General features: G+C 44.8%; 1 protein-coding gene across 10 annotated transcripts in view; it reads right to left on the minus strand.

Annotated features, from left to right (window-relative positions):
- LOC119160933 (abasic site processing protein HMCES) overlaps positions 1-19,043 on the minus strand; it is a 156,388-nt gene that overhangs the window by 87,227 nt on the left and 50,118 nt on the right. For all 10 annotated transcript variants that reach the window (XM_075880398.1, XM_075880400.1, XM_075880404.1 and 7 more), the window contains one exon: positions 18,067-18,282. In XM_075880398.1, the coding sequence (XP_075736513.1) occupies positions 18,067-18,282 (216 nt within the window). The remainder of the gene's footprint in view (positions 1-18,066; positions 18,283-19,043) is intronic.

Here is a 19,043-nt window from a genome sequence, read left to right on the forward strand (position 1 = left end):
AATTTTCAAACTTTCACTATAACAACCTTTCAAAATAACGAACAAATTTCTGCAGTCCCCTGAAGTTCGTTATACCGAGATTTCAGTGTAGACTGGTCAAAGGTGTGTGTTCTGGACAAACAAAAAACCTGCATCTTCCCACAGCAAAAACTCGAGCGAATGCATAACAGAGTGGCGGCGGTATTGTGTGAATGTTGCATAATTTGATAAGGTTTGGGAATGATTATTTGTTATTTCATCTTCATTATTAGAATTTATTGAATGAAGGGGAAGTGTTGTCTTCAACAAGTGGTGGGAAACTGATGTTGGGCTGTGCCCCAATGCTGGTTGAAGGTACTGTTACTTCCACCACATTTACTCGAGCTAAGAAAAGCGTAAAGCGATAGCCAAGTAAAAATGCCCTTGACTGAATTACAAACCCCCGATCCAGTGCCTACACATGCGGGGTGGCCAGTGAACGGTTTTGCAGTGCAAGCAGCCGGTTTTTACAAGCAGACGCTGCCCGCGTCCGCCTTGCAAGGCGAGAGGGGGCGGGGGAGCGACAGTAGACACAAGGCACGAGTATGCGGCACGAGACGCAAGCATGTGCAGTAGGGTGTAGACCCCACCGCCAATGCTGGATTTGCGAGTAGACATGACTATAAAATGCTCCACACTTAAAATAAGCTTGCATCATGCCTATACCTGGAATCTAGACACAGACAACTGAACATAAGCTGAACAGGAGTGATGGGACGCTTCAGACAATGTACTCTCGCTGCTTACGTCACGTATTTAGGGGTACTTAAATACGCTGTGCCTTTCTTATGCCTTTTATTGTGAGCAAGGCTCTCTCACATATTGGGTGCTAAAGCATCAGTAAAAACGTTCCATGGGTCGGTGTATCCTTACGCGTTTGCACTAGGAAGCAGCAGTTATGCACTGTTTTATTTTTTTCACACTTTTTCTAGCAGCTCCCTCTAATTGCAGTAAGAAGAGCAACTTTTTGAGCTTTGATCAATGGTAATGCTTATTTTTGTGACGGCCGCACAAAACTTCTGTCAGTTTCCACGACCTGGCCACGTTTTTGAGAAATTTGCTGGCTTTTCCAAGATTTTTCCAGAAGGGTCCAAATTTCCTGACTTTTCCAGATTGGTAAACACCCTGTTAACACGTGGGAAATGACACTGCCAGCCCCTATGAGCATTGAACAATAAAACAATTAAAAAATAAGATGAATCTATGCAATGTGCTCATAGGTGACAATGCATTTTAGTGGAGTTCAGACTCTAAATGTGGCTGCAGAAAGAAACATGCAGCCACTGCAACTCCACAATAATTGGTGGCCAGATTATGTCCCACTCCCGTGAAGCAACCACCATGCTGGAAGCAACTGGCAGCCAACAAGTAAATCGCTGCCACTTTAGCTGCCAAGAAAACTGGTTGCATATGTTGCTCCTGTGTGGCAGTGCAATGTGCTGGAATGAAATCCAGGCATTGCATTTACTTAAGCCCCCGCTTTTTAATAGCTTTACCACTGCATGTGCTTTCATTGTTGCAGATTATTTTTCGCAATTTGGCCATTTGCTTAGACGGGAGTTTTACCTCCTAAATATTCTTGCACTGCAGCGACAGGACATTCCAACTGATGACTAATGACCAGGAAACCCCCTGCACTAACCCAATTAGAACGTTCCCTTCCCATAATTTTTGTTTGGTTTGAAGCGATGAAAACCAGCAGATAACGAAGCCAAAGAAGGTATAAGGAATGTTAATTGTACTCTTCTGTAGTAAGTGTGATCATGACATGAAGAAAACAATGTGGGCAAAAAGACAACTTGCAGCTGGCAAGCACAGAACCTGCGACCATTGGATTTTACTTTATGTTTTCAAGTTAGAAGGATATTATTTAAGTTATGATCATGAAACTCACCAGCAGGGCAAAGATTCTGTAGCACTACAGACATGCCAACACACTCAACGTTTTGTGAAAGCCTAAGACAAGTGAAAGTAGAGCTGCATTTGTAATCCATCGTGCAAGAGAGGTGCACACAGGTAAAAGCAGAAAAAATCCTGCAATGCAGCCGAGTTTCCCACATGCATTGTCACCTGCTGTCTACCTTGCAAATCTCTTGAAGAGCCCTGGCTCTTTCATGGAATCTGACTACTATACTATTCATTACAAATGCTTGTTTTTAAATTATACAAACACAACCCCAAAACGTTCTTTATTTTTACTTACACCACAAGCACTTTTTTTTACAGAGATTCCAGTGAAAAAACGCAATTTTTCTTGTTGAATTGAAGAACAAAACGAGAAAAATTGAAATGAGAGAGCATTGAAATTTCACAGGAAAGCGAAATTTCAATGCTGTTAACAACATATTGTCTAACGGACTTGCAAAAATATCACCTAGTTAAAAGTGTGAAATAGATATTCAGCAATGACCACTTAAAGGAACCCTGCAGAGGTTTCGAATTCGCTATTCGCGACCTCTTACAACACGCCTACGAAGTTTTTTTTCGCGAGGTTAGATTAAACAATGGCTCTATAAGCGAGCAAACTTCTACCGAAGGAAACCCCCCTTTCCAGCAGGCGCACGTGCAGGGGCGGAGCACGGGAGAGATGGAAACATGGCGAGGTGACATCAAGGTCAGGGTCGAGTGGCCACCCTGTGGGCAACATTGCACTCAGCTCAGCTTGTTTACTTTGCGGTTGTGCCTTGTTTTTGCTGCAATCTGCTGCCTGGTAAAGCATCAGTTCTGCCCGTTCAAAGAGACTTCTTGCCATCGCACTGTTCTCTTCTTCTAATTAGAGATTATTGCCATCCGACATTCACTAGTTGCGTTTGTGCAAGGTTGAAGTGGACTCACGAAGAGAGTTACTGTGTGACATATGGCTGTCGCAGCACTTACAGTCACGATGAGGTCGCTTTTCACAAGATTTTTTCTCAGGATGAGAAGATGGCTGTAAAATGCGCTGCTGCAGTTAAAAGAAACACTCCCAACCTACGAGGTGAAGCGTGCTGTGGCGATCGCGTATCTGCCGAATTTTAAGTCAGCAGCAGCACTCCTCCTTTTTCCCTATTTGCACGCAGTGCATGCATGAGCACTTATGGCGAGAACACGTGTACAAGATATCAATATGCATTATCGAAATGAGCTATTCTACACGACAGTTGCATGCTTCTAGGGCAGCTAATATACTGTTTGCATTTTAACACATCATCACTGTAGTGCTAAGCAGAATTTAGAAAACGCCACGGTATTATAAAACCAGAACTGCAATATATGAGCCAAACTATTCTTGCGCAATTTTCAGCTCAGTTCAGAGAATATATCACCTATGCGGTAATAGCGGCACTCGTCTAGCTTTTTTTTTTCTTGCAGTAGCATACTGGCTTATCGCGTACGCCTTGCCTGCTGTGAAATACAACACTGCATTAGCAACGCTACACTGTGAGCTGTGAAATACATCGACAGCTGAAGTTTCTGCACGCTGCCCACGCCTAGCACGGACCATGCCAATATGCGGCTAAAAGCGAGTGCCAATGCTGCTGTTTTCTATCGAATTTGATATCCACTGGTAACAATTTACTACAGTGAAATTAAGCCATGAAATGCATCTTATATGTACCAGTCTATGTTTTTGGCGTGGGTGAAAGTTGCTGGTTGGGACTCGTTTTTCTGTGCCACATCAGTCATCGCTTCTAAGTGGCGACTGGCTAGAACATGTACAGCTGTACAGCAAACTCGGTGGGACTTTCACAGTTCGCCATACTTACAGCAGCTACCCAATTTCCACAGATAAATACGGCATTGACTGCCAACAAGCGCAGTCAGCTGTCCTGACCTTCCTAACAGTGACGTCATGAGGCTTCGACCAATCACAACAGGGGTAAGACCCGCGATGACGGCCGCGTCTGTTGCTTGTATTTGGCAGAATAAAGTTAGTTGCATTGGTTTAATCAACACTCCGATTTTATTTTAGAGTTTGACACATGAAAGTACATATCATGACACCATGATCTCGTTTTTTTTTAAGTGTTTCAGTGTCCCTTCAAGATATCTCTACTAATCAGAAATGCTCAGTCTATATTGCTATATCAGGGGTTCAACAGCCGAAACAGAATTTGGAGCAATTTTTGGAGCAGCGAAATATTACTTTTGGAGGACTAAAATAAAAATTTGGAGTAGGTTACAGAGACAAAAATTATATTTTTTATCACAATAGAATGAATTTGGAGCAGTATCAAAAACAAAGCTTGGATTTTGAAAAAAAAAAAAGATGTACAAACCATTCAGCGTCTCTTAAATCGTGGAGAGTAATAGGCACTACTATTTTAATAAAAAGTATTTTGAACCACCCCATTCAGCAAACAATGATAAAGTCCACATTATAATTTGCCACACCGATCAAATCCTTCTACAGACTCTGAGGGTTCAAATGTAGATCAGCCAAGCTGGCAACCTTAAATGTGGAAAAAAAAAAAAAACTGCCGCACAGTTTTGTTCCATTTTTTAAAGGCTGCACAAATGTTGAACAGTGCTCCAAACAATTGCCAGTAACATTTTTAAATATCAGCTATCATACTCGTACTCACAATTATGCAGCGTATGCACGCATGAGTAACTGAACACTGTGCCATGTCCTGTGACTAATGCTAACAGCCCCTTCCGAATCTTAAAACACTTCTCCGCGGGCCACTGATGTACTGCGGCGAAGGTGGCTGTAGTATTATGCGGCGGATGCGCCACAGGGAGAACACGAAATAAAAGCGCGTAGTGCACATTCCTACGAAATAGAAGCGGGTAGTGCACATTCTGTTTAACAGTGAGAGTCATTGCATACAGAGTCGTTAAGTTAATTACAAGGCGATGTACGTGGCTGAATGGAGGTGACTAAAAGGTGTAAGTGAAGTTTTTATACCGTAATTACTCGAATCTAACGCGCACCTTTTTTCCGGTTAAGCGAATTCATAAATCGCATGCGCGTTAGAATCGAGTACGAAAAAAAAAAGTATTACGGTCATTCTATTGCCATCGCCATTTCCAAAATGGCCGCCCCCTACGTGCGTCGGCATGGCGCGTCGCCCATGTCTGCCTATGTGTTTCCCATGTGCGCCACTTCGTACGTGTGCTCAGGAGTTCGTCATCTTGTTGTGCATTAGCATCGATGGCATGGAAGGGCCGACTCCAAAAACTTGAGTGCACCACGATGCCGCTTTTAAAAGAAAAGTTATCGCGTGTGCAGAAACGAACTGAAATCGGGCCGCATCGCGGTCGTTCGGAGTTCCCGAAACGTGCGTGCGGGACTGGCAGAAACAAAAGCAGAAGATTGTCGACAGCAAAGATTCACGCAAAGGCTTCAGTGGACCACAGCAGGGTCGGTTTACGCAAATTGAAGAGCTGCCCGGCGAGTATGTGCTTGAGCAGCGAGCGGCACCGCGGCCCGTGATGCCATAACTGCTCCAAGTGCGGGCTGTGCAATCAGCCTTAGAAAAAGGTCTAATGCGGAGCCAGTTTAAAGCGAGCAGGTGCTGGCTAACTAACTTTATGAAGAGGAAAGGCTTTTCCCTCTGAAGGTTAACGGGCATATGCGAAAAGTTTTGCGGAAGAGCAAGATGAAAAGCTTCACAGTTTTCACAGGTTCGTCCTAAACTTGCGGCACAACAACGGCTACCTGCTTGGGCAAATCGGGAATGCCGATAGGACGCCTGTTTACTTCGACATGCCTGGCACCACAACCGCCGAGAAGAAGGGGGCGAAGCAAGTTCGCGTGCTGACATCAGTCCACAGTAAAACTACAGCGACGGCAATGCTCTATTACACGTCAGATGGGCACAAGCTTCCCCTGTACCTCATATTTAAATGGAAGACGCTCCCGAAAGGAGTCGTTTTTTCGAGTGGTGTGATCGTGCGGGCCGGCGAGAAAAATGGGTACGCGTTGCAATCGATGTCTTACTTTTTTTTTCGTCGTGAAAAACGGGTGCGCGTTACAATCGAGGGCGCGGTAGAATCAAGTAAATACGGTATTATTCGCTTCACAACTTGTACTCGATGGTTCCCCATGGCCCTGTGAGCCCTCAAATATTGAACGTTTTCAAAACGTGAACCAGTTTTGCTGGAACAGGGGCCACTACGTTCTATGAATGTGTCTGTGCGAAGGTGTGTCGGTGCTGGCAAGAGGGTTTTCTCTCTCCAGTGAATGGGAGTGAATTGCGTGCCAGACTTTGCTTTCACAGGAGAGTGCAATGCCACGGCTGCTGGATGAAAGAGCACACGGGTTCGGCCCGCCGGCGGGGGGACAACTCTCGCGTTGAGTGTGTGCATCTTTGTGTGACCCGTGAAATCTTCTTTTAATATTCGTCTGGCGTGTGTTCACAAGGTAATTATCGATCTTGTTTTTAGATACCTGCAGCCCTTGTAAATTTTTGGTATTGTCTTGCCCGAGATGGAACCTTGCACACCGATCAGTTTTCGCGGAAGAATTGTGAGCCCATTTTACTTGGATCCTACACGATCACAACTAACATCTGGTAGAGCTATACCTTTCCAATGCATCTAAATTAATTATAGTAACCTCAGCAAAAGCAATCGCCACTGTTCCTTTGATACAAAATAAGATCGACTTTTTACTTCCTTCATGCACATCTATAGTATTCATACAATTCAGTATCAGATGCAACAGCCACGAAATATACTTAGCATGTGTGCGATCTCATAACAGTGGACTCGAGCCTCTGAAATTTCAGTGACTGTAACTTCAATGCTGGCAACTGAGTGAACAGTTATGCAGTGAATAATACCAAAACTGTGAGACGAAAAGAGCAATTAAATATTGAAAATCGTGAACACAACTGCTTGCGTTCCTGCGCTCTTGAATGTTTTGGTCTCTTTCCGTCCTGACGTTCTTATGATAATGTAACTAATTCAACAGTGAACACATATTCGGAACAAGATGCGTTAAAATGTTTTATTTATTCTCAATTTAGGGCTGATCCTGGCATTTCTTTTAAATTTTTTTGCTTCTTTACACCTTTGCATAACAAAACGACTTGACACTTGCTCTAGCTTGTGCGCCCAACTTTTGGCTTCTGTGTCTTAAACAATAAAACCATCCCTTTGGTCGTTTCACTTTAGCCTCTCCACGGGCACTGGCGAATGCCGATACCACTCCAATGCACTTGTCTTCTAGCAGTCTCTGTCATGTGGTTCTGTCATTCATTACTGTTTATTTGTTTTATGTATCATCGACAAATTGGCACCTGTGTTCACTAAAACAAAGGCATGTGTACTTGACTGCCCTAAAGCAGCCATGGTTCACTTGACCCAGCGTGTGTATGCACGTATGTATGTATGTATGTATGTATGTATGTGTATATATATATATATATATATATATATATATAATATAAGGTATGGGATATGGCACAACCGGAGCGTTGTCAACAAGAATAAATATATTTATTTCCACACAGTTTAGGGAGGGGTCCTCCCTTCGTCAGGGGATGAGTTATACTAATAGACGTTCAAACTTCATTGCTGCTGCGTCCCTCTCGCCTTGAAAGATGTTTGCGAGAGTGAGAAAGAACTAAAGAAACAAACAAAAAAACAAAAGACTGTGAACGCTGAGCACAAAACCAGACTGTGCACATCCAAATGTCGGTGTAAGTCCACATCTGGTTCTCATCCCGTGCTGGCCAGTTCTCGACATGTGTCGGGTCACCCAAGATTGTCGCCGCAATCGCGGAAGGGGCCCGCGACGGCGCACGTAAGGAAAGAGTTTCCCCTTAATGGGTCGGTCGGCTTTTTACCTTTCATCTTCGCCCGTTTCCCCTAAATGGCCGTCAAGTGGTAGGCGAGCGTAAACACTTTGTATGTTGTCACAAAACGAGCGCTCAAAAAAGGGCGCGCCGCCAAATTCTCACGACGAAGCGCCGGAGAGATGTTGCGAGGTCAACGATAAAAAAGAAAACAAGCATCCAAAGAGTCCCACGGCGCGCGTCCCTCTCCCCTCGGAAGCGTAGGTTCGCCGACGAACCTCCTCACATCGGCGGCCGAGCAAGCTCTAGAAAGTTCTCGATGGAAAGGGGCGTGGTGATGCAGGGTTGCGTCATCTTTCGCGTACGACCCTCGTACCGTCTCGCGCTTTCCCCAGCCTTCGCTGCGTATTGCGCCGACGAAATGATGAGAACTTTCTGGAATCTTGCGTGGAAGGTATTTAGTCGAGCAGCAGAGATGGGAGAGGAGGAGAAGAAGAAAGTTGGCGCCAGTGTGCGTGGGGTTATTCCGCCACGTCTGTCGGTGAAGGTTTTGTCCTTAGTGACAAAGCAGGAGAAGAAGAAAGTATGCGCCAGAGTGCGTAGGGTGTTCCGCTTTGTGGGCGAAGCCTCTTGTCTTCCGTGACAAAGGAGGAGAAGAGGATTTCCACCTGAGGGGTGAAGACTCGAGCTACAGGCAAGAGTGTGTGTCTACCGCTATCGAGCGAAGACGCGTAACAACAGCTGCGTGTGTGAAGCCGACGTGTTTCCGGCGAAGAAGTTTGGAACCTGGAGAGCGGCCAATTGAAGACGCGAGGTTTCCTGGAAGAGAAACTTCGGGGCCAGGGGAACGACAACGCTGGACTTTGAGTGAGTGATTCTCGGAAGAGTATCATCCAGACTTTTGTTCCAAGAACTTTGGACTGAATAAGTTTTCTAACTCTTTAGTCTTTAAGTGTCTTGGTTGTTCGATGCATGAGACTGCATTGTAGTGCGTATTGTTGTCTGTGTCCGTTGTTTCGAGTGTGGCTGATTGTACTGCGTAGTATGTTGTTTGATTGGTGACATATTGTATTCAACTATTGTCGAGTGTGCATACTTGTGTATCGTTTTGATCTGCCATAATCGAAAATATAATTTTGTTTTGTTTATGAACTCTCGGCTCTGACTTGTTCTTTGGGCCAGAGCCAGCGTCCGCTGGTGCGCCAAATAGGACCACTTTTAAATTGTCCACGCTTTCATGGTGCGGTTCGGGGGGCCGATACTTCGGCCCTTGGAATTAGCCCGGTGATCGCCTCCCGAATTAACGGGACCTGTGACAATTAATCTGGCGTCTGCGACAAGGACCTTTTGGTGCACAGTGTGTCCAAAGTAGTGTGAAAGAGCCTCGAGTTGTTGATAGTGCTATCGGAACGATTTTGTGTGTTGTTCAGTGTTCTCGTTAACGAGTGCAGGGGAGTGTTCCGATAGGCTGATTTAGGCAGATACTTTTTACACGCGGCAAGACTTCATTTGCGAGACACAATGGATCTCGAAAAGTTAGTAGCTCTTGATGAGACGATGGGTCTTTCTGGCGCCGAACTACGGAAGTGGGTAAGCCAGAAGGAGAAAGAGGCAGTGGAGAGAGAGAGGTTGGCAGCTGAGAGGGCCAAGTAAGAAAAAGCAGCTGAGTTGGAGAGAGAGAGGTTGGCGGCTGAGAGTGCCAAGGAAGAAAAAGCAGCTGAGTTGGGGAGAGAGAGGTTGGCAGCTGAGAGAGCGAAAGAAGAAAGAGAGCAGCAATTGAAGTTGGAGCTGGAGAAAGAAAAGTTGGCAGCCGAAAGGGCGAGAGAAGAAAGAGAGCAGCAATTGAAGTTGGAGCTAGAAAGACTGGCAGCCGAGAGGGCGAAAGAAGAAAGAGAGGAAAGAGAACGGCAGCGACAGCACGAGATGGAACTCGAGCAGCTCCGTTTGCAACAGCGAAGTGAAACTCCGGTCCAAGCTAGAGTTGAAAGCAGCCAACGGGAGGACCACGGCTTTCGCTTGAACCCAAGCAAGCTGCTCGTAGCATTTGATGAAAGAAAGGACGATCTTGACGCGTACCTTCACCGATTTGAGACGATTGCGAGGAGCCAGAATTGGCCGGAACATCAATGGGCAACAGCTTTGAGTAATTGCTTGAGTGGTGAAGCGCTCAGTGTGTACGGTAGGCTGACGCGGACCGATGCAGCCAACTATGCAAAGGTGAAAGCTGCTTTACTAAAGCGATTTAGATTTACTGTGGAAGGATTCCGGGACAGATTTCTGGAAGGAAGCCCAGCTGATGGTGAGACCGCTACGCAGTATGCCGCCCGACTTTGCCATTATTTCGACAGATGGATTGAACTTTCAGGGACAGCGCAGGAGTACGATGAGCTTAGAGAGCTGCTTATTAGAGAGCAATTTCTCACCAGTTGCCACCCAAGCCTGTCACTGTACTTGAAGGAGAGGAAAGCTGAGTCACTTGAAAACATGCTTGAATTAGCTGATCAATTCTTGGAAGCGCAAGGTGACACAAATTTAGCCAAAGTCAAGAAGGAGTGTCCCGAAGATTCAAAGAAATCGGCACCAGAACAAAAGAAGCGTGCACCGGAGAGTGTTCCGCGATGTTTTCTGTGTAACCAAGTGGGTCATCGCGCGAACAGCTGTCGAACGATCTTTACGAGCGCTACGGTCGTAAAATGTTTCAAGTGTGGTCAGACTGGGCACAAAGCAGACGCATGTCGTAACGGAGTGAGTCAAACTCACCAGGTATCCTATGTGCAAGCGGCACCAAAAACCGATGATAATGCCGTCACCGACGGATTCGTAGAGTTGAAAAATGGGGAGAAACTTCCTATTGTGGGTGCTGTAATGACAAAACAGCCAACCGGTGTCACGCAGGCAATGCCAACGCTGCCTGGAAAAGTTGCGGGCAAGAAGATTACGGTGTTAAGAGACACCGGTAGCTCCACAGTTATCGTGCGGAGAAATTCGGTACGGGAAAGTGAGTTAACAGGCAAAACGAAACCAGTTTGCCTAATTGACAGTACGGTTCGGATGCTTCCCGAAGCAGAATTTGAGGTTGAAACCCCGTACTTCAGCCAAAGGTTACTGCTCTATGCATGACGACCCCCCTGTATGACCTCGTCATCGGAAACATCGACGGGGCACGAGAGCCGAACGATCCAGAACGTTTGGGGGAAGACCCGAAGATGGAGCCCCCGCCGACACAGGGACCGCGAGATACAGCGGAGGAAAATCCCGTGAAGGATTTCGCTCGAGCCCAAGGTGAAGCCCGGGTGCAAGAGACAGTGAATGAGGAGATGATCATGTTGAATGAGTTCACATGCTGGGCAGCTGGACTTACGTCGGCACGACCTCAACCGACCGACAGGGTAAAGGTGACGGAGTCGGCCAGCCAGGCCCAATGCCGTGACATAAACAAGCTGGTAAATAAACAGACAAGATCGGTTGAACGTTATCACCCGTTAACAGTGTCAGAAGTGACAACGATGGCTGAGACGCCGCCTCAGATACCGTCGTGGGAAAGGGCTCACCGGAAAAGAACGAGGAAAAACAAGAAGAGATCGAGCGAGCACCGCAAGAAACGGCGCAAGCGCCGCTCAAAGTACACAGGATAGGTGTTGAGGTCGAATCGGAATGTGTTTGACAGTGCTGAGTGCAATATGTTAAGTTAATGTGGTTGTTATCCTGTGTCACAACTGTATGTCGGGCGAGTCAAAGTGTTTGTTGCGGTGACGTGATGTATAGTATTGTACAATTGTTGTAATGACAAACCTTTGTACATTTGTATTGCTGGAAGTATGTGATGGAGTGTTGTACTCATGCACCTGTGGTTATATTTCATGTGTTGTGAGATTGAATTACAATGTACAATTGTATTGAGTGATATATTGTGAATGTGACGTGTCATGAGCGACGGACTATGTTACAGTCTCTTAGAGTGCAAGGACAGTTCGCGCTCGTTTGGGTGGTTTTGAATATTATGAGATAATATTCTTAGAGTGGGGGGCAGTGTCACAAAACGAGCGCTCAAAAAAGGGCGCGCCGCCAAATTCTCGCGATGAAGCGCCAGAGAGATGCCGCGAGGTCAACGATAAAAAAGAAAACAAGCATCCAAAGACTCCACGGGCGCACGTCCCTCTCCCCTCGGAAGCGTAGGTTCACCGACGAACCTCCTCACATCGGCGGCCGAGCAAGCCCTAGAAAGTTTTCGATGGAAAGGGGCGTGGTGATGCAGGGTTGTGTCATCTTTCGCGGACGGCCCTCGTACCGTCTCGCGCTTTCCCCAGCCTTCGCTGCGTATCGCGCCGACGAAATGATGAGAACTTTCTGGAATCTTGCGCGGAAGGTATTTAATCGAGCAGCAGAGATGGGAGAGGAGGAGAAGAAGGAAGTTAGCGCCAGTGTGCGTGGGGTTATTCCGCCACGTCTGTCGGTGAAGGTTTTGTCCTTAGTGACAAAGCAGGAGAAGAAGAAAGTATGCACCAGAGTGCGTAGGGTGTTCAGCCTTGTGGGCGAAGCCTTTTGTCTTCCGTGACAAAGGAGGAGAAGAAGAGGATTTCCACCTGAGGGGTGAAGACCCGAGCTACAGGCAAGAGTGTGTGCCTACCGCTATCGAGCGAAGACGCGTGGCAACAGCTGCGTGTGTGAAGCCGACGTGTTTCCGGCGAAGAAGTTTGGAACCTGGAGAGCGGCCAATTGAAGACGCGAGGTTTCCTGGAAGAGAAACTTCGGGGCCAGGGGAACGACAACGCTGGACTTTGAGTGAGTGATTCTCGGAAGAGTATCATCCAGACTTTTGTTCCAAGAACTTTGGACTGAATAAGTTTTCTAACTCTTTAGTCTTTAAGTGTCTTGGTTGTTCGATGCATGCGACTGAATTGTAGTGCGTATTGTTGTCTGTGTCCGTTTTTTCGAGTGTGGCTGATTGTACTGCGTAGTACGTTGTTTGATTGGTGACATATTGTATTCAACTATTGTCGAGTGTGCATACTTGTGTATCGTTTTGATCTGCCATAATTGAAAATATAATTTTGTTTTGTTTATAAACTCTCGGCTCTGATTTGTTCTTTGGGCCACAGCCGGCGTCCGCTGGCGCGCCAAAAAGGACCACTTCTAAATTGTTCACGCTTTCGTGGTGCGGTTCGGGGGGCGGATACGTCGGCCCTTGGAATAAGCCCGGCGATCGCCTCCCGAATTAACGGGACCTGTGACATATGTACACGTGAGGAAAAAAATAATATAAAAAAAAGAAACAAAAACAAAAAGAAAGGACAGTGCACACAAGCGAGTCAGTCAGAAAAACAAGCATTGTCTCCAGCTATGAATCTTTGTCACCAATTTCCTCCTGGCTTACTTCTCGGAGGCAGGAGAGTCTTCTGGGGTCCTCGTTGATGTCGGCTACAAATGTTCTAAATTTGAAAATAAAATATGCCTCATGCTGTTCGCGCTCGCGCCTGTTTGAGAAACAGGACTGTAAAAGAGTTACGCTGATATTTTCAAAACTCTGGTTTGGCAGGCGCAGATGTGTAGGTGTGTAGATAAAGGTAGCTTCGGCAGTGAAGTGGCGTGCTACCGGTGATTACTGAACCGCAGCCGACATGGCGCGTCAGTTTGGCTGATATATTCTTGTCCGCAGATGTTGCAAACTAGCATGTATTTTACGTTACTGGAGTCACAATTAAGGCTTTCAGTTATGCAGAATTTGAAATCCGAGAAGTTCGCTTTTGATTCACGTGTTGTGACCATCTGTGGGCATACCTTGCAGCGAGCTTTTCCACAGGGATGACACCCTGATTGAATTTCGGAGGGGTTTATTTTTGCTCTGACAAGAATGTCCTTCAGGTTTTTATCCCTGCGGTACACCACGTGACGTGGCTCCGTGAAAATTGAAGTTAGTCGTTTGCTTTGCCTGATTATGTTGAAATGGTGAGAAAGTATGTTGTTGGTTCGTGGCACTGATGAGGAATAAGTTAGTACAAGGTTCATTTGGGAAGTTGTTTTGGATACTCTGTTTAGCCCCTTATTTATATCATTCCGGTTCACGTTGCGAGCACGTAGTATGGCATCGTCAATAATGTCTTCGAGATAATTTTGTTTCAATAAAGAATGCTTTAGGTGTTCTGCGTGTCTGTCAAATTCCTGCATATCATTGGATATTCTCCGGTACCGGTAGGCCTGAGTATATGGAATACCCGTTTTGCAATGCTTTGGATGGCTGCTGTTGAAATGTAGGTACATTTGACGGTCTGTAGGCTTTTTGTAAAGGTTTGTTGACAAGCGGTCATTTTTGACCGTGACAGTGACGTCCAAGAAATTAATGCTAGATTTGGAAATTTCGCACGTGAATTTAATTGACAGGTGGAACTTCTTCAAATCCTCTATGAAGCGGAAAAGAATTCGCTCATCGTGGTTCCATATCATAAAAATATCGCCGAAGTATCTCTTGAAGTAGAAAGGTTTCAAGGTGCATCCCTCAATGAATGGGATTTCAAGTGAAGCCATAAAGGTGCTCGTGAAGTTTGGGGTCATTTTCGTGCCCATTGCAGTGCCACTGACCAGAAGAAAGTGCTTGCCATTGAACTCAAAATGGTTATAATTTATTACAAGTTCAAGAAGTGTAAACAGTACCTTGCCACTTACACCAGTTGGTGAGTCAGATTTCACATATTCAGAAACCATAGCCGTTATTCCGTCATGGTGGGGTATGTTGGTGTACAGTGAGCAGACGTCCATGGTCACCAGAAAACTACTGCCTGGGATGTGTAGACTTGAAGTTTCACAGATGAAGTAGTTTTTGTCCTTTAGGTAATAGGGAAAATTCGGGGGAATGTCTTATATTAAGGAATTGATGAATTCTAATATATTTTCTGTTGATGTGCTGTTACTGGATACTATCGAACGTCATGGATCGTCTGCCTTGTGTATTTTGGGGATCAAATAGAATCAACCGGGAACAGAATGAGCTGGTAACATTGATTTTAACATTTTGCCAGTAATTTTCTTGTCCCGGCGGATATTATTTAGGGTTCCTGTTATCTCACTTTTAAATTCGAGAGTCGGGTCCGTTGGAAGTTCTTTGTAGAATTTTGTGTCTGACAGTTGTCGCTCCCCTTCCTTTAAGTAGTCCAACGTGTTTAGAATTACTATGGAGCCCCCTTTATCAGCAGGTTTGATAGTAATTTCAGCTTTTTTCGTAGTTCATCGAGTGCCCTTGGTTCCGACTTTGATAGGTTGTTTCGAAATGGCAGATTTTTTTCATACGCTCTGATGATATGTTTTTGAACTGCTAATTTATACATATCGACGTGTTTGTCCCTCTGCTGACCTGGACACCATGATTTGACACCACCAATCAATCTACTTTCGTCTGTACAGTCCTTTCTAATCATGAAAGTATTCACGGAGGCGGAGATTACGTGCAAAGTTATCAAGGTTCTGGTACAGTTCAAATTCATTGAATCTACCGGATGACGGACAAAAGGTTAAGCTTCTTGACAAAACTTACAGCTGAGCGGGCGTAAGCGTTGTGTTGCACAGATTGAGGACATTTTTCTTATAAGTTTTGGGCTGCACTCGGCGATCATGTGGCACAGGTGTGTCAGCGTCATATACGAGAGTCGGGCCGTTTTGATTAGGATTACACTGTAGTTTCGAGTTCCCACTTTTTTTTCCCTCAAAGTTAGGTTGTGGTACGGGTGGCCCCTGGATGAGTATAACTCATCCCCTTACGAAGGGAGGACCCCTTCCAAAACTGTAGGGAAATAGATATATTTATCCTTCTGGACAACGCTTCCATTGTGCCATATCCCATACCTTCACGAAGATTAACTGGCCCATTGAATTATTACTCTCAGTGTATCTATCTATCTATCTATCTATCTATCTATCTATCTATCTATCTATCTATCTATCGATCTATCTATCTATCTATCTATCTATCTATCTATCTATATATATATATATATATATATATATATAAGGGAAAGAAGTATATACTTAAGGACTCACCTTTCTGTGTTTTGACACATTATTGAGATCTAACAGACAATAATGCCAAGTGCCAAGGAAAGTATAGAGGAAGTTATTAGACCAAACTGTAATGTAAATGTGAAGAAAGAAAAGTGGGTGAAAAGATAACTTGTTGTGGGCAAGAACCGAACCTGCGACCTTCGAATAACACGTTCGATGCTTTCCGTTACACCTCCTTAATATTGTGTCAAAACACAGAGAAATGAGCCCTTACGTATACACTTTTTTCCCTTAATCATATAGGAGAGTCTCGTACTGGCAGACTTGGTTCTATTAGATTGTATACGAGAGACTATTGGTCATCTGCCAGCTCGTAATGAGTCCACGTGCTATGCGACGCCAAACAGGCTCAGAAAGAGTGCGCCACACTCGCCACCATGGTTACTAGTGGCGCCGACTGACACTCCCACGATTAAATTCTCATATATACCCAATAAAGTGGCTGAGGGGATAGCTGCCGCGGTAGTTCAGTGATTGAGCATCGAACACGTTATTCGAAGGTCGCAGGTTCGGTTCCTGCCCACGGCAAGTCATCTCTTCACCCACTTTTCTTCATATTTACTTTACGATTCGGTTTAATTACTCCCCCCCCTGTACTTTTACATGTCATAATATATATATATATATATATATATATATATATATTATGCCTTGAAAAAGACGGGGTTCCCGTCGAAACGTCGACACAATAAACAGTTGTTATGTGAAAGCGCATCTACTTTCACATACATACATATATATATATATATATATATATATATATATATATATATATATATATATATATATATATATATATATATATATTGCCCCGCCTGCTAAGAACTATCAAGAAATTTGAATGCCACTTCTAAAGATGTATACTTTCGCAGCCTTTTCAATAAATTTACGAGGGCCGCGTCACAATGTTTGTAGAAACCACTTTTATCCAGCGTTTGAAGCTTAATTATTTTGCGGCCCACTACCGTGCACCACATAACATGAAAAATATTCAAATTATGTTTCTTTCAAACGCTTTCGGCATATAAAAACTATGAAAACTATATCACTTTTTTTGCTTCTTATCGTAGATACAAGTCACCAACGTCATTGTTTCAAATTATTTCAATTTTAGCAGAAATCTATTTCCCTATAGTTATGATTTTGAAGGCCTAAAACGGTGTTTTACCTGCCTGTCTTTGCTGCCTAAAAATCCGGCCTCTGTTAATCACATACCCACCGAATGACGACATTTCACTTTATAATGCATAGAACATTGCATATTCTACCCACCTGGTTTGTTTACTTTCGTACTGTGTTGCGTAACAGGTTGCGTGGGACGCTTTTTTCTCGCGCCTTGTCCGCACTCACATCACTCATATGGGTGCACAGCAAAGTGCATATCACAGAAGATCACTAAGGTTACCACGTTGCGACACCCAAGTAACACATTCACACACACACATGTGGCAACGCTGATGCCACGGATTTTGCGGACAATAAATCACAGATGCTCACATTCTACAAAACACAGACTCACGAATTCACACTTCACTTTCACCTTACTGCACACGAATAACCGCGATGACAATCGTCGAGAGTGATGACACTCAGCATTACGCTTGGTGCACCCGAGCAACTGATGAAGTAGACGCAGAGTTGCTGCTTCACGCTGCCACAACAATAGAACACGATGATGCTCTGCCGCTTCGGTGCACTTCAAACACTGCAAAATCAGAAACGTCACCATCGAATGACGGCCAGCGAGGATGATGCTGAGTGCGAGTTGATGAAATAGCTTCTTGACAGGAAAACGGAAAGAATGCCTCGCGATCTCGGGGCAGCGGCACATCGTCTCTCGTCATGAACGGCGCCATGCTGAATTTGTCATTGGTTCATCATTATTATTAACGCATAATACAAACAGACTATAGTACATTATAGTTTTTATTCTTACCTTGTCACCGACTATAGTACAAAACTGTGATCAATTGCTTCTCCGCAGAACAACATACAGCTTACAACCGTCCCTGCACAGAGTTACCTTAATAAAAAAATTGTAGTGCAAAGCAACACACGGATAGATAAATAGCACTGGACTAGCGCCAGTCCCAAGATCTTTGTCCATGCGTTGCTTTGTGCAACCAATTTTTTTCTTTAGAAGGAATGAACCAACTAGCCTAAAAAAATGTTCTGCATGCACAGAGCTTGCCAAGATTCCAACTCAAGCATTTGCCCAACAAACCCCACAAAGCTCAGCATTTGACAACATAGAAAGATCTTAGAAACGAACCCTTCGGCAAGGACCACACAACGGCGGCCCGATGCAATGGCAGGCTGGTAACAGTTTCGTCTCTGGCAGCCCTCCACCCGGCAGTTGAATGTGTTCAGCTTGAAGTCTGCCAGGCCTCCTTGATACCAGCTTGGCAGGAGTCCCCACCTCATAGGGGCCAACACCCTCTTAGGTGGCATGCCGTCCTCAAGCTTACTGTGGTCGACGAGCACCGGGCTACACAAAGGTAATGGGAAGTGTTTGGTCAAGATAATGCATGCTGCCTTTTGCAGTGGCAGTGTCCTTGACAACAGTAAGCAGTTCTGGCAGCACTGTCAGACTGTACGTACGTCTGTTAATACGCTATATATAAACTATAGTTAACAAGCATAACAGGGCTGTCGTTCTATACATCAATGCAACACACAATAAAATATACTGGGCAAGTTTTATTAATCCTTCATCATAATGCACTTCTTCATGCGCATATTGCGGTATTAGGCCACATCTCTGATTTCAACTTGCATCAAGAATTAGTACACTTGCCGTGCTTCACGCGAACAGGAAACAAAAAATGAAATAAGATTGACAAATAGAACAATGGTGTGCTAACAAATTGAGTCATCACAAATTTTTCTTTATAGGGCAAGTTCTTTCCTGTGCAGGGTAATGTGACAGCCACATTACAAAAAGGGATCTGCTTGTCTGATTTTGCATCATTACAAGAAAAGTCCCCAGATCTGGCAAATCATATTGTTAAAAAAGGTGTTTATTAAGTTAACGCCGGTTGAGTAAACACAGCGTACAGGAATGCAGGACCACAGGGAAGCTAAGACTCAGTCCCACAACGTCACCGTGTTCATTCATTCAGTGTCATTTCAGCACCCAAACCGGAAGTACCTTCCTATACCCGTGACAATATTAAGCAGCACATTAGCATGTTTCTCACTACATGGGTCATGTCTAGAGTCGTTACACTCAAATACCGCTATCTCAAT

The sequence above is a fragment of the Rhipicephalus microplus genome, chromosome X (assembly GCF_043290135.1).
Source record: "Rhipicephalus microplus isolate Deutch F79 chromosome X, USDA_Rmic, whole genome shotgun sequence".
NCBI lineage: Eukaryota > Metazoa > Arthropoda > Arachnida > Ixodida > Ixodidae > Rhipicephalus > Rhipicephalus microplus.